Source organism: Coloeus monedula, assembly GCF_965178545.1.
Source record: "Coloeus monedula genome assembly, chromosome: 6".
NCBI lineage: Eukaryota > Metazoa > Chordata > Aves > Passeriformes > Corvidae > Coloeus > Coloeus monedula.
The window spans coordinates 5,245,716-5,269,591 of record NC_138786.1 but is presented as its reverse complement, the minus strand read 5'-3'; the positions used below and the strand labels follow the sequence as shown (position 1 = coordinate 5,269,591).

The following is a 23,876-nucleotide window of genomic DNA, read 5'->3' as shown; positions in this document are numbered from 1 at the left end:
AGCTGCTGGTCCTTTTTTTTTTTTGGCCGTTTTTCTTTCTGCTGGAAACAATGCTGGGATCCCAAAAGCCGCTTTCCCTGCCCTGCTGGAGGCCAGGCTGTGGCCACCCTGCCCAGCTGCTGCTTCGAGCTTTTGCTGCACTGTAGCCATGCTCTCCCTGTCTGCGTGGACCTCCAGGGGGTTCCCCTTTTGGATACATCTCATCTGCCACCCGGGATTTGTGTTTGTGCCTGCCGCTCCAGCCTGCCGCTCCAGCCTGCTGTTCCTGAGAGTCCGGGATCAGCTGCCCAGGGGTTTGTGAAGCCTTTGTTCCTTCCCCGGGATCCCAGGGCACCGGTGCCGCGTGCTCCCCGAGCTCGCTCCGGAGCGCCCCCTGCAGCCGCGGGGGAACCATCGCACCTGCCCTGCTCACCGGGAGCCGCCAGCGCCCCTGCCGGCTGCGAGCGGAACTGCACCCGAGGGGAAAGGGCCTGACAGCCAAGAAGGCTGGGACTGGGTTTGTGATTTTGTTTGCTGTTACTGCCATAGTTACTGTTGTTTGTTTGACTGGTTATACACATATAGATATAGAATAGTAAAGAACTGTTATTCCTATTTCCCACATCTTTGCCTAAAGGCCCTTGATTTCAAAATATAATAGCTCAAAGGGGTTATATCTGCCACTTCAAGGGAGGCTTCTGCCTTCCTTAGCAGACACCTGTCTTTCAAAACCAAGACAATGACAGACATTAACTTCAAATACTGACTCCTGTAGCTGTTAAATATTGAAAAAGAGAAATTTGCTTTCTAATTTATAGATCTGAGTTCAGGACAGTGCCTTTCGGGTTCTTCAGTGCTTTCAAAATTTGGGTATAAAATAATAGTTTTTTAAAAAGAGTTGGAGAGATGGACAAAACGAATTTTGATCAAATTGAATTTTCTTTGAAATTACTTATCAATATTTGATTGTTTTGCAAAGCTTTGTCATACTAATGAGTGATGAATAATTAGAAATCTTTGCAAATTACCCTGGGCGAGGGGATGTAGCTCAGTCGGTAGAGCATGAGACTCTTAATCTCAGGGTTGTGGGTTCAAGGCACACATTGGGCACCAAATTCTGTCTCAGTTTTGAGACAAATTTCAGGAGAAAACACCCTGGAATGAGCATTTCCTCTGAGAGAAAGGGCTTCAGTAACTCCCTTTTCTTCTGCCAATGAGAGAAGTGGATACCAGGGAGTGAAAGGGAAAAAGCCCTGTTTATTAACAAAAAATAAGGGTGCCCGCAAGGCACAGAAGAAGAAAGAAAAAAAATCTGAATAAATGCGAGATACTGAAATTGTGGAACCTTACCCCCCACCCCCTCCGCCCAGTAACAGCCTTCTGTTGGCTGTCAGGCCCTTTCCCCTTGGGTGCAGTTCTGCTCACAGCCAGCAGGGGTGCCGTTAGCTCCCGGCAGGGCAGGTGTGGTGATTCCCTATGCGCCTGCAGGGAGTGCTGTGGCGCAAACTCAGCTACCTCTCTGTACATGGGTAATGGCAGACACAGCCGGCAGGATGGGATGGGGTGTGGAAGCAGCTTCCTTTAAGAACCCGCAGGGGCAGCTGATCTCCATGGCCCCTCTGGATAACAAAAGGAGCTGTAGCAGGAACCTCAGGAGAAGCAAGCTGGAACGGCAGGACCTCCTGGCAGGCAGGGATTGTCAGAAACACACTGGCAAAATTGCCAGTTATAGTAACTGGTTTATTAAAAGGCAACTGGGGACGAGCAGAGGGGAGTAGCCCCACTGCCAGGTACAGCAAGGCAGAGATACTGTTGCAGTGCACGCACGATGCTTGGTGCTCCCTCGGTAAACAAGCTACCTCAGGAGGACCTAGTGCTGAGCACTAGAACAGTTCATAAACTTTCGGCTTGCTCTCTGGTCAGTTCACTTTTGATGCCTTATTTACGTGTCTGGTGTCATTGGTTCATTCGATGGTGCATCCCTGACCATCTCTAGGGGCTGATTCCATTGGCTCGTTCTGCTGTCCAATCTGGATCTCTCTTGATGATGTATGAAATGATATGATGTAGTACGATGATGTCAGTTTGAGAACTTTCTAGAGCACCCATCCTGTAAATAGAGCCTGCACTTATCTGATATTTTAGATTAACTACTCCCCTTTACCTTAACCCAGTTCAATTACTTAACTACACTGAACTTTGAGATACAATTTAGTGAGTCATTTAATGTTCAAGAAAAGTAACATTTAAAAGTACAAATTGTTTCTAACTCTTAATACAATTTCATTACCTACCGTACTAACTTTGTTAACCATCTATCAACCGGACCAAAACACTTACTACGGGGATGAAAAGCTAAAGTGTAGCACAAACCCGGAGCAATGTCAGAGGTACGGTGGGGGTTGGGCAGTAGTAGTCCAAACACAGTAGGGAAAAGACTCTTCGGGTTTTGTCACCGGTGCTGGCTGATCCCTAGGTCCGGGCTGTACAGAGGGTGCGGGGGCAGCCCCTGGCAGGAAGCAGTGTGTTTCTGGGTCTTGGCAGGGCACACACAGGCTCTGGGCTTCCTGATAGCAGAGCAGCAAAAGAAGCCAAGCTGGCAAGCTCAGTCACAGTGCCAAAGCAAAAAAAAGAAAAGGAAAAAAAAAGGCAAAACCCACACGAACAGCAGGACCCCTGGTCCAAGATGTTGGCCGCGTGTGTCCAGTCCAACAGCCTGTGCCAAAAGGGAAGCGCAGCCTCTCGCCCCACCCCCACCTCCCTCTGGAAACCCCGGCTTGTCTCCCAAACATCGTGAGAGTCCCAGAGCCAGGGAGGATGAGGGGTGGGGTGGGAACAGCAGCCACCCCGGGCACAAACAAAACAGATCAAAAACACCCGAAATTTTATGGGATAATAAATCCCCTGTAAAAACAGTGTGTACCAAAAAGTTGCAGTTGAGGAAGAACTCTTGCTTCAGACTTGCAAATACAGAGAGACGCTAGGCTGCAAACATAAAATAATTGACTGGTCCCAATCCACCTGTTCTTTCTCTTCCTTAATCTTCTATAGCTAAGCAGCAAAAGTGAGCTAATTTGAAAAGAATTTGGGAAGTGACTTATCTTCAACAAAGAACTTGGTGTCAAATGTGTTGCCTTTAGTGGAACTGTGCCATCTTAATGGTTGGTCTTTCCTTAGGGCTGAAATAAAAAACTAGCACAAGATGCCAAAGCTACCATTCCCCCCTAGGAGCATGCCTATGAAGGGTCCTGAGGAAGAATTAGTATCACACTACACTTGTTTATTGAGCACTGTTAACAGGGCCCTGCATACCAACACTGGGTTTTAATTATTTTAACTAGTATGTTTTAGGGCTAAGACTTTTTTCTCCCTTCCTCAGACATACTGTGCCAGAAGCTTCTGCCAGCTGGCTGTTGATTTCATAAACCTTTCTTCCAGTCATACTCTCCTAAAAAGAGCAAAATGATTGAGCCCAATTTTTTATCAACCAATGAGCGACATTTGGTTTTGTTACTAAAGGTATATTATATCAGATTCTGGTGTTACTTCATGCAATGAAACAAGTGTATCAAAACAAAACAATCTTGGGAGTCTGAAAGGAAACTGCCTCCTTTCTACGGTTAGGGTTTCACAAATAATAAGTGCCTCTGCGTCCTTTTTGGAGCAGTTCCCACTTTGCCCGGTCAGCTCTGGACGCAGGAGGCTGCGGGGGCCAGCCTCCGGAATCCGGGAGACCAGAGGTCTGGCTCGTGGGTCCTTCCACAGGACCGCAGCAATAGAGGCAGGTAGCGGAAGAAGGAGGCAGGCTCAATTGTGGATGAAATCCGGAAGGTTTATTGTGTCTCCGAACAGGGGACCTCACCCCCCGGGGGTGTCCAACAATGAGCAAGCCTGAACGCGCCTGCCAGGGGTTTTATGGGGGGGTGGTGACAGGGGAGGGATGACAATGGCATCGAATCAGGGAAGGAGAAGGACAGGTCTGCAGGATGAGGGACACACAAGGGAACCTATCTTGGGAAAGGAAGGGAGGGATCCTCCCCCCAAGACCAATCACTCAACGCCCCTGCCAGAACTTTCTAGAAGCTTGGGAAGGGTGTCGGGGCGATTGGCAGGGGTCTGGGAGGAGACAAATAGAGAAAGCAGGGTTATGAACACGAAACCAGGAGGGTATAAACTGGGATGGTACAATAACACGAAACCCAAAGGGGAGACCTGGACTGAACCAAACAAGACACACTCCCACATCTCCCCCTTTTTTGTTTTTTAAGATGGTTTAAAGTTCGGCTGGGGGTAATATTCAGAGTCCGGATAAAAGACCTCGAACTCTTGCAACTCAGGAGCCGTAGGTTCGAGCTCCGGTTCTTGCAGGGTCTCTGCATCCGGGAGTACCTCGGCTCGGTCAATATCCGTAGGGGAGGGGGAGCTTGTAATCAACTTTACTAACATTCTTTTGAGGAGTCCAAACAAAATTAGGGCAACCAACAAAACAAAAAGAAAAATCAGTCCAGATCGGAAAATAGATCCTGCCCATCCGGATAGTCCCCATTTGCTGAAGATGTTGCCGAGCCAGTCACCAGTTTCTTTCTGAATTTGCATCACCATGGCCTGCATCTTGTCTGTGGGTGTTCTCCGCCCTTGATGTAAACATACGTGGTCTTGGCCCATGGTTTGCGCCAGGATTGACCACATGTTTGCTGCCGGTTGGGGAACTATCCATGGCGACGCAGGCCATGGGAGCAGCTGCAGGATGACAACAAGCTGCAGGCTTCTGGCGACGGCTCAGATGGACGGTGCAGGATCCATTTCTGTAGTCTCTAAACTAGAAAGAAACTCAAAAGGAAGAATATCAAAATCGGGAAGAATACCTGGGGGCGAACTTAGGGTCCAAAGGGGCATAGGGTTAACCCACCCCGGTTTTAGGGGGTGCTTGACTCCTTCCTCTGGTGGGCTGGGAAATACACGGTTTCACCCATTTTGATGGGATCCACCTGGGGCCCTCAGGGGTGGATATGCATGCATATCCTTTCCCCCATGTAACTAGTTCATGAGGGCCCTGTATTTCCCGAGTCTCCAGGTCTTTAACCAACACTGGAGGCCTTTCTTTCATTTGCAGCTGCTGAGACCGCCTGAAGTGCCGCACGATCCGTGGATTCAGGTTCTCAAAGGCACAGTTGAGGAAGTTTAGCGTGAACAGTGCCCTTGAGAGCCTAACAGCTGGGAATTCTAATTTCTTTGAGGACCTTTGCCTTTGTAGCATCCTCTTGATATTCTGGTGAGCCCTCTCGACTATCGCTTGACCTGTCGGGGAATAGGGGATGCATGTCTTGTGCTCTATTCCCCATTGCTGCAGGAAGCCCCTGAACTCCTTGGATGAATACGCAGGGCCATTGTCCGTTTTGATGACTTTGGGGATGCCCAGGGTGGCGAATGCCTGCACTAAGTGCCTTCTGACATCACTAGCCCTTTCCCCTGTGTGGGCAGAAGCAAAGACGGCTCCGGAGAACGTGTCCACTGACACATGTACATACTTCATTCTGCCGAATGAAGCGACATGTGTCACGTCCATCTGCCACACCTCGCAACTACTGAGTCCACGGGGGTTAATGCCGGTGCCAATGGCGGGAAGAGCTAATTGATGACATTCAGGACATGCGGCCATGATCGCTCTGGCCTGGTCATGCTTCAGATTGAACTGCCGGACCAGGGCAGGCGCGTTTTGATGGAACAGCTGATGGCTGATTTTGGCCTGCCCAAATACATCTGGGATCGGGGCCATCGTGGCTGGCGCAGTAAGGGCATCCGCCTTCCTGTTGCCTTCCACGATGAACCCGGGCAGGTCCGTGTGTGACCTGAAGTGCATCACGTAATATGGTTGCTCTCGGTGGGAGACTAGGTTAACCAATTTCGAGAGCAACTCATATAAAGCCGTGTTGGAGACCTCTTGTAAGATGGCATGTTCAGCTCTGGAGACTACTCCTGCAACATATGAAGAGTCGGTTACTAAATTTAGAGGTTCGGGAAACCTTTCAAAAGCCCTGACGACTGCGTCTAACTCAGCGACTTGAGGTGATCCTTCCACCTCTTTAATATCAGCCTCCCACCACTGAGTTTGGGGGTTTTTCCAAGTCATGACTGACTTGTGAGACGCCCCAGACGTGTCAGTAAAAACGGTCAAGGCCTTTAAAGGTTCCTTGCTCCGAACACTCTTTGTACTTAACTCAAATTGAATTTCCGAATTGAAAATTTTGTGGGCCGGCCTATGTAGAGAAATTTGGCCTGTGTAACCTTCCAGAGCAAATTGCAAGGCTTCACAATCCTGAAGCAGGCTCTCCAACATTGCTTTGGTGATTTGGCCCGTTCGCGTCCTAATTGGTACATGGATGCAGTCAAAGTCACGTCCCGATAGTTCCCTGATCCGGACTCTAGCTTTCCGGATCAGTTCAGCCATCAGCTCCTGTGGCCGTGTCATCCTCTTGGGCCTGTTATGACTGAGAAAGACCCACTCTATGATCAAGAGAGGGTCCCTCCAGTCCTGGTCCTCCTTGCTCTTCCTTTTGTCTTCCCATTGGAAGACAACCCTGTGTAGGTGCGGCAGATTACCCAGGATGATGAATCTAAATGGCGAGTCAGGCCTGTGCCTGCTTGCCTGCCTGGTGGACATCAGGTGTTGCACCTTCTCCAAGGCTGTCCGTGCCTCTGGGGTAAGCATCCGGGGAGAACTAAGCTCCTCTCCCCCTTTCAACAAATCGAAAAGGGGGGCTGGGTCTTCAGTGGACAGACCCAGCCACGGCCTTACCCAGTTTAAGGACCCACACATTTTGTGGACATCCGCCAATGTCTTAATATCCGTTTGAATTGCCAATTTTTGCGGCACAATGGTCCGCTTTGTAATTTCAAGGCCCAGGTATTTCCAAGGTGGCATCCTTTGAATTTTTTCACTTTGGAGCTCGAACCCTGCAGCAACCAATGCTTCGATTGTCAGGTCAAGCACACTCGCAAGCATGTCATCATCGGGGGCACACACAAGGACATCATCCATATAATGAAGGATGATGGCCTCTTTTGCGGCTGCGCGAACTGGGGCAAGCAAGGAAGAGACATACCATTGGCAGATGGTCGGGCTGTTCTTCATGCCCTGTGGCAACACCTTCCAATCATATCTCTTTCTTGGGGCTCCTCGGTTGATGACCAGAACCGAGAAGGCAAAACGTGGGGCATCGTCAGGGTGTAGAGGAATTTGGAAAAAACAATCTTTAATGTCAATCACGGCCAAATTCCAATTTTGGGGAAGCATCGTCGGGGACGGCATCCCTGGTTGGAGAGAGCCCATGTCCTCAATTTCATTATTAATTTGGCAAAGGTCCTGGAGGAGCCGCCATTTGTCTTTGTTAGGTTTTTTGATGAAAAAGACCGGAGAATTCCAGGGGCTGTTGGTCTCCATGATATTCCCCTTCTTAAGCTGCTCTTCCACGAGCTTCTCGAGCGCCTCTAATGTCTCATTATAGAGCAGCCATTGCTCTACCCACACTGGCCGATCTGTCCTCCAATTCAGTTTTTGGGTAGGGCGCTCTTCAGTGGCCACCACGCAAAAATTTATCGGGGGGTCAGGTATGTCAATTGTGACTCCCCACTGTGGCATGAGATCTCTCCCCAAGAGGGGTTCCTTGTAATCCAATCCGAACGGACGTATGTTCGCCAATTGTCCGCTCGGCCCCTTAATTTGCACAACGTTTTTGGACTGTTTCGCTAATTGGATGCCCCCAACACCTTGTACGTGCCCTGCCACGTTTTGCAGTTCCCAGTGTGTCGGCCATTCCTGTGTGGGAATGATCGTCACATCTTGCCCCTGTGTCCAGAAGTCCCTTGAGGTGAAGGACTTCTTCCCCTCTGTTGATTTTGCAGTCCACCCTCGGCTTCCCTGTCCCTATTACATGAGTGGCACACACCATTGGGTGTGGCCCTCCTGCAGGGATAGCCTGGGCGACTATCTGCCCTCTGGGCAGAAACAGAGGTGGACGGACACAGCGCAGCCAGAGAATGGGTCCTTCGGGACTGGATGTCATGAGTCCCGGAGCGACTTCAATCTCTGGTGGTGTGCATTTAACATCTCCAACAATGACATACCTGCTAGGGCTTGGGTCCCATGTCCCCAGCTCACCACCGACACTTACTGGTGTGGCGTTGTCTCGGTTTTGAAAGACAGGTGTCTGCTAAGGAAGGCAGAAGCCTCCCTTGAAGTGGCAGATATAACCCCTTTTCCCTCCAAGTTATTGTATTTTGAAATCAAGGGCCTTTAGGCAAAGATGTGGGAAATAGGAATAACAGTTCTTTACTATATATATATATATATATGTATATGTATATAACCAGTCAAACAAAACAACAACAACTATGGCAGTAACAGCACACACAAACCCAGTCCCAGCCTTCTCGGCTGTCAGGCCCTTTCCCCTCGGGTGCAGTTCCGCTCGCAGCCGGCAGGGGCGCTGGCGGCTCCCAGTGAGCAGGGCGGGTGCGATGGTTCCCCCACGGCTGCAGGGGGCGCTCCGGAGCGAGCTCGGGAAACACGCGGCACCAGTGCCCTGGAATCCCGGGAAGGGAAGGAACAAAGGCTTCACCAAACCCTGGGCAGCTGATCCCAGACTCTCAGGAACAGCAGGCTGGAACGGCAGGCGGGAACAGCAGGCTGGAACGGCAGGATAGAACGGCAGGCTAGAGCGGCAGGCTAGAGCGGCAGGCTGGAGCGGCAGGCACAAACACAAATCCCGGGTGGCAGGCGAGATGTATCCAGATGGGAGAACCCCACGGATGCCCAGGCAGGCAGGGCGAGCAGGGCTACAGCGTAGCGAAAGCTCGAAGCAGCAGCAGCGGGGCAGGGCAGCCACAGCTCGGCCTCCAGCAGGGCAGGGAAAGCGGCTTTTGGGGTCCCGGCATTGTTTCCAGCAGGAAGAGAAGAACGGCCAAAAAGAAAGAAGCAGCAGCTCCTTTCTCTGCAGCTTCTCTCTCCGGACGCTCAGAGCGAACTGCCCCCACACCCAGGTGTAGACAAAAGGAGTAGCCAGGCCTGCCCCACTCCCTTTTTTGTCTTTCTTAAGTACAGCTATTTGTCCCCTAGCAACATGCATATGGGAGAAAATTCCTTTAACAGAAAAAAAACGAAGACTAAACTAAAACCCCAACAGAACTGCATTTTGTAAATAGACAAGCATGATGATTGCTTCCTGAAAACACGTATATTGGTCAAGTCTTGCAACAAGAACAGGGAACATAAGATACAGGTGGAAGACATGTTGGGCTGTGAGCAAGCCTGTAAGAAATGGATTCTTCATTTTGATCCTAGTAATGTTGTATAGTTCATGTCTCCTAACTCTGGCATTACTGCACAACCATGAGGGAAGCTGTGCTGGGTTTTGCTTGCAGCATAAATGGATTTGTGAAACATAGGAGTTTGAATTACGATTATCCAAAGACTTTTATCACAAATACTACTTTTGATTTCTGAGATGCATAGTAATGCATAATTTTGTATGTGCAGACATTTTTTTCTAAATTCACCCAACTGGGAGTGTATAAACATACCATCAAGGATCTACATCACCTCTTCTTTTCTGAAATTTTTGAAATTAATACAAGGTTGTTCCCATGATAATGAGTAGTACATATAACTAGAAAAGTTTAGGTTTGTAAATTTTTAAATATTTTCATTTTGATTCCCAGGAAAAAGAAATATAAAAGGAAATACCTTGTATTTTGGCTTAGTGCAGTTCTATAAATATGTATGCTTGTACATACAAAGGCTCTTTTTCCCTGATGTTCAATTTCTTTATTGGTTTCATGTAAGAAAGTGCACCAGGGGGAAGGAAAAATTGGTCTGAAAATGTAGCTGTTACTTTCTGATGGTTTTGGCTTTTTCAGAATAATGAACCACTCAGGGTGGGAGAGAGCCAATAATGATAGAATTATCAGAAAGTCAATACTCCATATTTTGTAGTCAGCACAAATAATGAAATGCATATGTTTAATACAACTTTCACCTTGTAAGCAACTAATCCTTTCCATATCTAATAATACCATAATTTTCCATAATTTAAATCCTTTATGTTTTAGTTATGTATCTGGGTATAAATGCTATAAGCCAAAACACATCACTCTGAAAAAAGAGTGGACTTGTCCTGGGTAAGTGATCTCATATTGCAATTGCCCTTGAGAAAACCATTCTACAGTTCAGGTACAAGCTAAATCAATAAACGCTTTAAATTGCTGTTGAATTATATAGGTTATACTTGTTTTCTAACCTTTTTGGAATGTGTAGTGGTAATCAGAAGTGTTTATTTTACAGCCTCCTGAAAGACTAGTTACTGTTCACTTTGAGGGAATTTGTAACTAACTTTTGCTAAAGCCTGTATGGTTTCTCACAGTCCGACTGCTCTTTGTATTTCCAAGTATAGGCGGGAAGGCAAGTACTTATACTGGGGGATAGGATCATAGATTTCATGATGTTGTTAGGTTCCTTTTTTATTAAATGTAATAGTGTCCATCTAAATATAGTAATGTCCATCAAAATTAAATGTAAATTCCGAAGCAGCTACAGGATTAAATTATACAACTAGCTGTAACAGTAATGGTAACCTGACTCTCTTGTAAGAGATGTTATCTGAGGAGACACTATTAACAGCGCTGTATTTAAGGGTAGTAGCACTGAGGTCTTAGTCAAAAATTTTAGATATGCAGTGGAACATCAGACCAAAGGTAGTATAAAGGACATAAATGATGAAGAATATCAGAACTGAAAAGGGTAAAGTTAATAAAAGAATGGGTTGGTGTGCTAAATTTAAAGGCTAAATCCTGCAGAATCATGTGAAAAATCAGCTCTATTATTCTATTATTCTCTATTCTGTTATTTGGTCAATGTTTATGCAATCTGTATTTGAATAGTTGTAAAGAGTTCAGTTCTTCCTTTCCAGAAGGTGTGCGTTCCATATTACAGCCAATACAGTGCCTATTGAATGACAACTTGAAGAAGGAAAAAGTCTCAACACACCTATATATATGTTTGGGAGGAGGAATTATTTTTATGTGGGTTTAATCACGTGTGGGTTTGCACAGTCCTTCCTCATGTTAGGTCTCTGGGGTTTCTTGCACTTTTTAGTGGATGAATACAACTTTTTTCCTTTGGGTCATATTTTCAGTACCATGTTGTTCATGATGATTGAACTTGCTGTTTCATTTCCTGGGGCCAGATATCTATGCCAGCTGCAAGTTTTCAGAAATCTGCTTCTTCTCCTTTACTCATTGATGGGAACTGACACCTAGTTCACACCAGTGTAGATTCTAATTCTTCCCAGAGGGTAGGCAATTTTCTCCGTGGACGAACGTCAAAAACAGTGTTGTCCAGGGGGGTAGAACCCTTCAAAACAGGCAGAGAACTATTCTCTGTATTCTGGGTTCCCACAGGCCCAGTTGTCGAGCTTGTCCAGGTCCCTCTGGATGCCATCCCATCCTTCAGGCATGTCAACTGCATCCTTAGCTTGGTGTTATCTGCACACTTGCTGAGGGTGCACTCAATACCTTCATCTATGTCTTTAGTGAAAGTATGAAATAACACTTGCCCCAATATGGACCCCTGAGGGTATTGTGGTTTGATGCAGCTAAGCATCAAGCACACAAAATCTGTTATTTTCATAAGGGGAAAATAAAAAAATATTGAGGAAAACAAGAGAGCTGAAAGGCAAAACAGGTTCCAACTTAAACGGTTGCAGTACAAAGAAAGAGTTTTATTACTAATAGAATTAAAAGTAAAAAGAAATAACAAGAAGTTAAAGCAAACCCCCTCCTGTTACAGTGCGGATACTGTGACATGCATATCAAACAAGGAGGGCCATGGAAAAGAAATATATATGGACTGAATCTTGATAGATGTTTCAGAGGGATGTTTATTTCTCCAGCCTCATGGCCAGAGGTTTGCCGAGGAACTGTTGCAATCACGGGACCAGAGGGTCCTTGCCCGCGCAGAGGAACACAAAACAACCAATGGGGAACGAGGTTGACCAGGGGCTAGGGAAACCCCATGCCTCTCCCCCAGGGCCCCTCTCCCAGGACCCCACGGCAGGGGGGAAGGGACCCCGACATTTCACCCGTTTATTTTTAACAAAAAGAGATTTAGAACTTAACATTGAAAACAACAAGGACAGTTTCAAAACGAAATAAGCCACCCTCCTGGGCCTTTAAATGTCCAAACAGATTCTCTGTAACATCTTAAGGCTGACAGAAGGGAGACAGGACTCTCCGAGCATGCTTTGTGGGGAAACTGAGGCAGGAGAGGGTTTAATTTCTTCCCTCCCCTTTTCATCCCCCCCTTGGCATTGGAGAGGAGTTGTAGGGAAAGGGAATTGTATAGGGAAGCCATGGGGTGAAAAACAGATTAGGAATAAACTGGGGATGGGGTAAACTTAGGAAAGGGTTCATTTTGGGTATAGGGTAAAAGGGGAAGGTGGGATTAGGAAAGGGACACTGTAGGGGGGGCTTATAATGGAGATACTGTCTAACATGACTGCGATTTTTAGCATATATACTGCCTTTTACAGAAACACCATCAGGCCCAGTGACCTCTGCTGCTTGTAACCCTTTTCTACCTTGTACAATTTTGAATTCTACCACCTCTCCATCTCCCAAGCTTGGGATGTATTTTTCAGGGTTATTCTTTTTAATAGCAGTTCTATGAACGAATATGTCTTGCTGGTTGTCACACTTTGTTATAAAACCATAATTTTGTTTAACATTATACCATTTTACTAGTCCTAAAACCTTAGCTACGGTGATTTTTTCCTTTTTCCGAGTGGCTGCTGTTTCCTGTCTCGCTGCGTTTTTGCTTTATCTTTTGCTTTCGCTCGCTCCCATGTTGGAATTGTCGGGGCTGCTTGTGCCTGCACGCTCTTCCCAGGGTCGCATTCAGGGCCGCGCGGGCCAGGCTGGGCCACGCCACTCAGCTTTCTGCACTCCGCTGCTTCTGCTCTCAGCTGCACTGCCGCTGCCTGGCGCTGCACCCACATCTTGGCCGGTCCCCCGAGCGGCGACCCCCCCGCGCCCTGCTCCGGCATGCGTTTCGGCTGGGTGTGGCTCCTCTCTGCCACTACCGCCGCCAGCCGCCGCCCGCACGCCACCCCTCTCGGTCAGGCATTCACGGGGCTCGCTCCACCATGCACTGTGCAGTGCCCGGGCGGGCACCGCCGGATCACCCCACTCCCGCCGCGCCTCGCTCTGCTGCCGACACTGCTGCTCGCACTGCTCCACCCACGCATGGGAACTGCCTTGCTGCTGCTCAGAGAGCGCTCAGTCCACGTGGTCTGGGTCGCACGGACTCTGAGGCACGCTTCCCTTCGCCAGGACACAGCTGACATTGCTCAACAGTCTCAGTAATTAAATAATATTCACCAAAATACTCTTCCATCGGCATATATTTTGATTCAAAAATTAACTGTGTCCAAACGGTCTTCCAAAAGTCTTTGGTAATAATCAAATCCCAAGAAACGTAGAAAAAGTTCTTAAACAACCATGCCTGGAAGTGTTTCAGTTCCTTTTGAGCTTGAATTAAGCTAAAATTTACAAATTGTTGTTCAAGAATCTTTTCAAGTTTAAGATAAATGTCCATATGCGGCTCGGAGAGCCAAGAGTCTTCCCACGGTTCCTCCATAGTTCAGATATGGAATAGCAAAACAAAAACAAGAAGAGAAATCCAGAGTTTACTCACAAATCAGTCACTGTCCTTAGGGATTGGGGATCGTTCTGCTCACATTACCTACCATTTGTTACAGTGAGGATACTGCAACATGTGTATCAATCAACTAGGCCTGTGGAAAAGAAATATATATGGACCGATTCTTGACTGATGTTTCAGAGAGATGTTTATTTCTTCAGCCTCATGGCCGGAGGTTTGCCGAGGAACTGTTCAATCACGGGACCAGAGGGTCCTTGCCTGTGCAGGCAAACACAAAACAACCAATGGGGAATGAGGCTGACCAGGGCTGTCTCCCCCCCCCAGGGCCCCTCTCCCAGGACTACATGGCAGGGGGGAAGGGACCCCGACACCCTCCTCCTCTTCTAGCACTTTCCTCTTTTTACCCAACTCGCACAAAGGATAACAGAACATGGGATTTTAGTCAGTGTTGCAGTTCTTGAAAAGTCTCTTTCTTATGCTTAAGGAAAAAAGGGTTTTATTCTGCTTCACATGGTTCCCAAACTGCCACCAACAGCAGACCTGCCCAGAAAGAAACAATCTGCTGTGGTGTAAAACATCTCTTCCATGAAAAAATCTCACAGTTCCTTCACACTGCAAAACATGGGCCATCACATGGGGTTATTAATCTTTTTAAGGATGAGTTATTTTGGCCTGAACACAAAGGCTTTCTTCACCACAAGTCTCTAAAAGCCTCTCACTGCTTCAATATAGCCTGGCATAGGCACTCTTCACAATCTTCGTGGGCCACACGTGAATTCTCCATCCCCCCATGTACTTCAAATGGATTAAAGAGACAGTTCGTGATATTAGTTTCTTACTACAGCATACAAGAAGTTTTTTTAAGCTACATGTGAGAAACGCAGCACTGCCCTCTTTTCTCCCATCGCCATTTCTTTCTTCGTCGCATGTGACTCACTTTCTCTCTGATTCAGAAGCCGCCATATTGAAGAGTGTTCTTGTTCAAGCTTTATGGTGGAGAAAGCCTTGCTCCCTTTGTGCTGCTGGCTGCATGGTGTCTTTTTCAGTTTGGCACGAAGTGTGCTGGCTGCAGACAAGAGGCTCTGCCGGGTCCTATTGGCTCCACGTGGAGAGGAGAGGGACGCGCCTGTCCCAAGAAGCTGTACCGGATGGGTTTAGCTGTGTGGCAGTCCATCGCTAATTTTAGCTGCCTGCGGTTCTGGGAGAGTTCCCCCTCCCAGCGACCCAGGGTCCATACCACGGCATTGGGGAAAGGGGAGGGGGACAGGAGCCTCGGCCCAGCAGGGCCCGGAGGCTCCAAGGCCCCCCCAACTTCCAGCAGGTGAGCTGGAACGAAAAGGAAATTCCTGCTTTTCTGTGCGGTTTAAATATGTAAATTGTGAGAAGCGTCTTAGTCTAAAAGACCGTCCATCAACTCGGGTTCAACCCACTACAGAGGGACACCACTTGTCATCTCACTGTGATCATTATTCTCTGGATACACCCATGCAACTAATTCCTTATCCACTTAACACTCCGCCCACCGAATCCAATCTCTCTCCAATGTGGTAGGGTACTCTGACAAAGGCTTTACAGAAGTCCAGATAAATGGCATCTGTAGCCCTTCTCTTGTGCACTGATGTAGTCACCCCATCACAGAAGGCCACTGGGTTGGTCAGACAGGACAGGTGCTTGGTGAGGCTGTGCTGGCTGTCCCAAATCACCTCCCTGTCCTCCATGTGCCTTAGCACAGCTTTTAGGAAGATCTGTTCCATGACCTTCCCAGCACAGAGGTGAGACAGACAGGTCAGTAGTTCCCAGGGTCCTCCTTTCTATCCTTTCTAAAGATGGATACAATATTTCCCTTTTTTCAGTCACCCGGGACTTAACCTGACTGCCATGACTTTGTAAATATCATGGACCATGGCTTAGCAACTACATCAGTTAATTCTCTCAGGACTCTCTAATGCATCTCATTGGGTCACATAGATTTGTGTATGTCCAGGTTCCTCAGGTGATCATGAACCCCATCTTTAACAACCAAATATTTTGCACAACTAATAAAGGTCAGGTATTACAGCTGGTGAGGGGTCACTAGCTCTGACCGAGGAAGAGGTGACCGGTCAGGAGAGATGGTCCCAAAAGGAATTCCCTTCCCGAGGCCTGCTGCCTTCCCTCAGCTGTTAGCTAGGGGGGCTCTTGCAGAGGCTGTCAACTCTTTAGTGATTGTCAGCTCGTGATTTCAGCTCAGCTCTGCAGGGCAGCCTCCAGGCCAAGCCAGACCAGAGAGAGATGAGAAGCTCGTGTAGCTGGTTCCACACGAAAGGAGCTTTATTGTTGGTCCCCTCTGGCGAAGGGAAAAGCCAGGGACGAGAGCTCTCTCCTCGCAGGGGCAGAGGGCTAGCTTTTATAGGGATACAGGGGATGGGTCTCAGAGGGTAAAGACCAATGGGTTACAAAGGATCTGCGTAGGGTCTCCTAAAGGATTCTGGGTCTGTGTTTTCTCGCCATGAGTAAAAAGGTTAGCTGCCTTCCCAGGGAGTCCTGCTGGGGATTGTGCAATCTCAGCAGACATCCCTCCAGGGCAGTGGCTGGACATACCCTACAGTCAGGTAAATAATAATTTTCTTCATTTCCCCCTAAATTCCCAGTTTTTCCCTGCTCCCTGCTCCCTGTTCCCACTTCCCCCTCTCCCCCCACCCCAGTCTGAAACACAATGTTCAGGTAATGCCCAAATACAAAATATATAGTGTAAGTGTAATTGAGTATGGAGAACAGTTGTATCTGACAAAGGTTGGATTTCAGCAAAAGCGTATCTGGTGATCAGCTTAATGCTTATATGATTTTTCCCAAATGTAATAGTTTATGCAGAATTAAATGAAATCAGGTAGAGTTGAAACTCTGGTTGGATACTATTATAATACATTTTATATGTATATATATACTATAATTATATGTAGCATACTTTATCTAGATAACCTGATAATTTTGGGGTTTGATCACTAATAAATTTCAGAGATTTTCTAGATTCAAAATGTTCATACTTGGGAAAATCTGCATTACAATGCTCTGTTATATTACAGATTATTTACATCTCATTTGATTATTGTACAATTCTAAAGATTCTTATCTTCAACTTCCATATATGCTGACTTAGAATTATGGTTAATCTTTTTCTCACTTGAACATAAACCAGATTAATGTGCACACTTCCACGACCAAGAATACCTTCAGAAGATTTCTGTAGAAACACCAGAGTTATCATGCACTTTGCAAGGGTACTTTGTAAGCAGTATTTGTTGCAATTTGTTACCCTCTCATAAACTTACCTAATTTTCTTAGAATTTACAATAGAATGCCCTAAACTAGCAATTGTAATCAGAGCACAAAAGCATTTTACTGTTTATTCAGAGTAAATTGCTTGTTGGCTTTTTGTCTCCACCTCTCTGCACAGTGTGCCATAGAAGATAATATGAAGGAAAAGAGGAGTGCATACATAATTTATATTAATTTTTTTAATTCTGGAAATCTCCTAGTTTATGCGAATTGTTATTTATCAGGCAATAGAGCAAAACATGTGCCAACTGAATACCCATGGGGCAGCCTGGGATGGACAGATGACCATTAAATGCTCAAGCATTTTGGGGGAAAAGAGGGCAGTACTTCAAAGTGATTGCTAAAACAGAGTGTTACCTCCAGCATGTAAATTTTTTTTTTAAACAAAAGACCAACATACCACCAGCAAAAAGAGACCATCAGGACTAACACACATTTTTCTGTTGCTTAAAAAGGAATGGAAGTGATTACCTTATTGAAACCACCTGACCACTTTAGCAGGAGGAAGTTCCTCCTTAACCTCTGTTCATAGGCAAAGTAAACTGGGGGTATTCTCTGAAACTTGTCAGGTTGACTCACATAATTTTAATGCTGAGGTAAGGCAGCTCTATTACAGTGATACCTTCTTTAGAATCATATGTAGCTTGTTCTATATCATATGTAGCATATCCTGTGTTCCTGTATTACACTGAATATTTCTTATATTTTGCAGGTAATTATGAGAATGCTTATATTTATCATGTATTCTAGCACTAGCTAGATTTGATTCATCCAGTTTCTGTTATAAAATTCGATACAAAAAAATTTGAACCAAACCTTCAATGTAAATAATGTGAAATTATGGAAGGTACTTAATTTTGGCATATAGATTTTCCTGTAAACCCATATGTGTTTGGCTGCATGACCTCTATTAGAACTAACTTATTTTTGATCATAGGATTATAGAATGGTTGGGGTAGAAGGGAACTTAAATTCCAGTCCCCTGCCATGGCTAGGGAAACCTTCCACTTGGCCAGGATGCTTAAAACTTCATTCAGCTGGCCTTGAACTTATGTTTTGATAACATCCAGTTATCTAGGTTTTTATTATGAAATTCAAGTCACTGTCATCACTTCTAGTTACTTAAAGTATCATTTAATGTAGAATAATTTTCTTTTTTCATAGGTCTGTCATATTCTGTGAGCTATTGCTAAAGTAGATAGTACTGATACTAGATGAGACATTTAATTTGCTTTCCTGAGTTTCTTTGCTAAAGTGTGTATTCAAAGTCCGTTAGTGTTAAGATCCCTGCTTAACCTCAAAGTTTTAAATCTCCTAGTAAAATACTACTTATGTGCTGCAAATTTGAGATTTTTTTCCCCTGAGGTACTGCAAGAAAGAAAAAAATAAAATTAAGTTGCAAAAGGAAAGGATGTTTTTAATTCACTGTTTGGTCTTTCTCAAAACAACAATTTTAAATGAAAAGGTATGTTGCATTAGCATTAATTCTAAAGTTTACCTGTTTTTCTGAAATGGAATATGAGATCTGGATCTGTATTTCATTTAACCTCAAGCAATATGAATTGGATTTATTTCATTGTGGATTTTATAAAAACTTTAAAATATAAGACTTCATTCGAAGTGAAAGTTCCATTTTGAGAAGGATAGAATGTTTTTACTCATCCATTGTTATGATTAGGTTTGAGAAGGTTGGCTTTCGCATTTAAGTAAAAGTTGTTAATTCGCTTGTTAAGTGTTTTTATAATGGAATAGTTCTGAAACTAATTATACTCCTGGTTGTTTGGCTAATCTAAGGTGTTTGGTGATTCAGTTGGTTTGTTTGTCTGTTATCAGGTTTAATTGTTAAATTTATCAAGGTCAAGTTAATAGTTAATCCATTTATTACATTCAATATTAATAAATTTATTGTTAAGACTGTTGTACAAAGTGGAGAACTGGGGACTCTTCCAAAATATCTATGATGTAATTGTAAGGGGAGTGTTTAAGACCTTATTTACATAAAGGGAGAAATCAAGAACTGTCATTGGATGTTCACCAGACCAGTAGGAAGGCCCTAGATAACTGCCAGATGACAACAAGCCAGTAAGAAGATCCTAGACATCAGCGAGCCAATCATGATGCTTTGGTTGGGTGGGGAAAGGGGCGGCCTGGGGACAGGGACTGGGGTATAAAATGTATCACACGAGGTTGCAAGGAGAGCCTCCGATCACATCTGTCCCAGATGAAGGTTCCAGTGCTGCACCCTTTGTTTTGTGTAAGGCAGATCGCCGCAAGAGGTCTCTTATTGTCAGTTAAATTTGTTCTCATTAATAAATATGCATAAAAAGCTCAATCATGAGCCCATTTATAATATCCATTAATTAATAATTAGGTTTGATTCCATTTGAGCATATTTGTCAGTTCTAGTCTATACTGTGGGAAGATTTAAGTGAGAAGAAATTATAGCATGAATTAAATTTTACAAAGTTAAAACATATCTGAATTGTTCTTTCCTCATGTCTTTTTTTAAAACAATTTAAAGAGGAACACTCTCAAATGAGTTCTAACAAGCAGAACTGCAACAGGCAAAAAATAACCCTAAATAATGGCTAGGTACAAAATTGCTAAATCTTATTAACTCACCGAGAACAGAGACACCTAAAGTGGCAGAAATACTCTTTCCAAGATGGCACCCGCCACAGGAGACCATGTGTAGGGAGACAAAGGGAAAAGGTTCCTACCCTCCCCTCAGAATGGTGGCTTTTGAAGGCCGTTACATCATCTGGGAGACACAGGAAAAGGATGGCAGCAAACCCTTCCGGCAAGATAGGGCTTATGGAGCAGTTCTAGTGGCAGATGAGAAGTACCGGCATGTGTGGGTCAGCGCTGCCACCCGCCTCTTCCTCCTGGCACCCTCCAGACTGCCGATGTTGGCGCTGCTGTCCCCTGCACTGTGGGCATGCTGAGGGGAGGAACTGGTCTGTCAGCACTGACACGGGGTGACTGGCCCCAGGGACCAGCTCTCTTCACGCTGCCGATAGGTTTGCGAACTTCAGTCTGAAACAATTTTTGGTTGCGAAATGCAGGGGTTTTTTGAGTGGCTACTGTTGCAAGCCCAGAAAAAAAAAAAAAATCTATGCCCAAAGCAACCCCCTCCAAAGCAGAGCCTCCACCTTAGCAAATGCTACTGGCAGAGACAGAGAGCTCCCTGCTTCTGGGCTCTGACTTAAAGAGGGACCGCAGAAACTTCCATCCCCCTGGTTCTGTTTTCTGGCTGTAGGGTCTGAAAAAGACTGACAATTTTTGGGCACAGATAGATATACAGTAATACAGTAACATTTTGGGTTGCCCATGACACCTCACCATGATACCTCAGCATACTGATTTCTCAAAACTTCCTGCTTTCAAAGTTTTGCTTGCTTTCTTGTATGGTAGTCTTTAAGGTAAGAAAATTCTCACACTGTCACTCTTGCTAAATGCATCCCTTTATGTCTCCTGTTCATCACAGACAATCCATCATTTGCAGTGTTTCAATCTGGTAATTTGTTCACTCAGAATCAGCACATCCCATTTCAATGTATAAAACATCTATTTATCTATATTAGGAAAAATCAAGTTCTATAGGTGAGCAAGGGGACATAGTCCAATTTGAAATCTGTAAAGGTTGTTGGAATTAATTACATTTGGATGAACTAAAATATGTTTTCAGGTGCATTGACTATTGTTTTGAGATGATCTCATGCATTTATTCTTTGTGTTAGACAGGGCTATGAAGAACTGGAAAGACAACTTAAAGAAGTCTTTAAGGAAAGGAGCAACATACTTCATCAACTGTTAAAGACTTCTAAAGAACTTCAGGGAATTAAAGTAAACCTCCAGGTTAGACTGTCTCACTTTCTGTAGGATTACTTACCTCAGCATTTTCTTATTGGTGTATTTTAATTACAAAAACATGCATGTTTCTTTTTTTAAAATAATTAAATATGTGAATAATTATTATTTTGTTTATTTTGTTGATCTTGTACTTGATATAAACCTGATTTTTTTAATGGAAATTTTTATCCTAATGTATTGGGGCCTTTGTCAGCTCAATAAAAATCAAGAAAATATGAAAATAAAACATAGAAAAAGGAAGGGAAGGACGAGGAATATGCACTATTAGTGGAGCTGACTCACGTTAGTACTGGCAGCTACTGCAAAGGATGTCGTTTGCTGTTGCAGGTAGGATCTTTGCTGCTGAATTCCATACACTCAACCTAGTTTAATTGCTCAGTTTACCTTTCTGACATGCCATCTACACAGTCTGACTAGATTTACTGCAGGGCATACAAGTTCAGCTGACAAATTGTGCTAGATGAGCTTGAAGTGAGAACTGAGACTCTACATTTAACTTTTGGGTATCATGGTTAGGCTGACAGCACAATAGATTAACTCTGAACTCAAATCAGCTCCTCAGAGGAAAAACTAGATTGAAAATGCTGCTCTGGATTTGAGGTCCAGATATTCAGCTGAGGGAGCACCTGTCTTTTCCCAGTAGAGTCTGTTGGTCTGGTGAAAACATTTAGACTCGTTATCAATTGAAATTTGTCTGTTTCCTGCCATTTTAAAAAAAATTATTTTTCTGACAATACTTTTTTGTCTTCATCAATGTAAGCTAGCTGGGAAAAATAAAAGGAGAAGAAGCACTGTATCTGTTCACATGAGAATACTAGTGGTGTGTATCAGTACTGTGCTATATTATATTATTATGTTAAAATGTCTTATGTTCCAGACTTCTCTGGTTTTAATTAATTAACTCTTGGATCTTTGGGGTTTTTGGTTTGGGAGTTGGGTTTAATTTTGGTGGGTTTTGAGTGCTTTATGACTATTATTGCAGGTTTTTTCTTACTTTTTACAGAAATATGCTTCTCTTTGTAACAAATTTACTTTAGAATGCAGCACAGTTGAAGGTAGTATTCAGCAAAATTACACAGTGAAATATTTTAGACTCAATACTGCAGAGATATGGGCAAAGAGCTGTAGTATTACTTTTGTATATACACACCTACTTGGTCATAAAATTCTAATGCTTTTAGGCATTCATCTGTTTCTAAATGTGCTTATTGTATTTAGCTCTCATTTAGTACTTGAAAAATACAAAGCTGTGTACAGTTAACTGTGTTTGAGTTACAGTAAAAGAAAAATCAGACTATTCTTCCAATTTTCTTAAGTGGTCATGTCTGCAATTCACCAGGACCATTTTATGAACGAGGGCCTAATTAAGAATTTCACAGAATAATAATAAAAAGTATCTCTTTAATAGAGTTTTTTTGTTGCTATCAGTCTTTAAAAAATGATGAAGCATCAACAAAAAATGATGTGCAGAAACTTCTGGAACTGGACCAAAACCAAAGGTAAGACCCTCACCTCCTTCCTTCTCTTCCCATTTCCTAAGTGAAAACCGTCAGACTAGCAAATTCCACCTTTCCTTTTAGTACATAGATAAGCACTGCTGTATTCCAGAGTCTGCTGATTGTAACAGTAAAATAAAGGCAGGTAATACTCTTTTTGAAACAATTTATGGATTTGCTGATATTGGACAAATGTTATGAAAATGTAGGTGAGATATGTGCTAAAGAAGGGCATTTTGAATTTGAAAGGAAGATATAGTCATGAAATATTCCTTAAAAAATAAGTTCAGAATTTTTATAAAATTAAATTACTAAAAAAATCTAAATCTTTAAGTTTGGAGATGATGACATATTTACTCAAACAATTTAATGCTTATGTGTGTAAACACTCCAAATCACTAGTCCATGTGCAAACATAGGAATACTTGCACTGGATATTTGTGATGAATAAAGTTAGGAGGAGAAAGAAGTATTAATTTCAATTTATTCATTGAGCGCTTAAAGAATTGGTTCCCATGGCTGGAAATACAAGTTCCCAGCCTAGTCCTTAGTCTCAATTTCCCTAGTGCTTCATTGCAAGTAAGTCTCATCATCCTGAGTCTCTTAATTCTTGAAATTCAGACCAGCAAATAGCAACATCAATACAATTTTAATAACAAGAAAACACAACTAATAAATATAGTGACCACTTTTGCAGGAAAAGTAGTATATAATGAGTGCATCTATACTTCATATTTTTCCTTAGGAAAAATGTTTAGTAAGAAACTTTATTAAGTTCATACTTCCTTCGTTGTTAAAAATGCAATAATTAAATTCCATGGCTATCTTACATCTATGTTCACTGTAGAAGTACACATGGATGTACATATGAAATTGCATTGCTACATAGAAACCTTGTGAGAAAATTACCTTCATGTCTTAAATACACATTATATAAGGTCCACAATACAATACCAGTAGAATTTCTTATTTTTACTGTGATACATAATCTTTCAGGTATTCCAGACAAATATATTAAATTATAAAGGCAGGACTTTAGCTAATGTCCTATATAAATACTTACATGGCTTGGATGTGACTGAAGGTGTACATCTCAATATCATGGCTGTCCTTCACACAGATGAAATCCTTCATCATACATGAATGCAGTTCTGTAGTGGTTTGATTGTTGTGCAGCTTTCCTTTATGAAACTGAGACATGAATTGATTAAAAGTATTAATGAACTATTTAGTAAATAGATCTTAGTTGAAGATGGGAAATTTGAGTCTGCTAAGAGAAAATTTTATTACATATTTCAAATATTCTTCCTAATCTCCTCCTTAAATCATTACTTGCAGTCTTTCAACATCCACCCAAAAATACATGTTGACTTTTGCTTCTAAGGCACGCAGCCCTTGAGTGTACTGCACAAGAGCAGTTCCCAGAAATAAAGACTGAATCAGTGCAATCTGCTGCCGAGCAGCCCACTACATCATTCAGAAAATGAAAGATTTTTATA

The 23,876-nt window shown here is 43.9% G+C and overlaps 1 protein-coding gene across 1 annotated transcript in view; it reads left to right on the top strand.

Moving 5' to 3' along the window:
• Positions 1 to 23,876, top strand: part of LUZP2 (leucine zipper protein 2) — a gene marked incomplete at both ends in the record, with an annotated part of 210,928 nt that overhangs the window by 76,604 nt on the left and 110,448 nt on the right. Inside the window, 2 exons of the mRNA XM_082284266.1 lie at positions 20,749 to 20,866; positions 22,310 to 22,380. Of these exons, the coding sequence (XP_082140392.1) occupies positions 20,749 to 20,866; positions 22,310 to 22,380 (189 nt within the window). The remainder of the gene's footprint in view (positions 1 to 20,748; positions 20,867 to 22,309; positions 22,381 to 23,876) is intronic.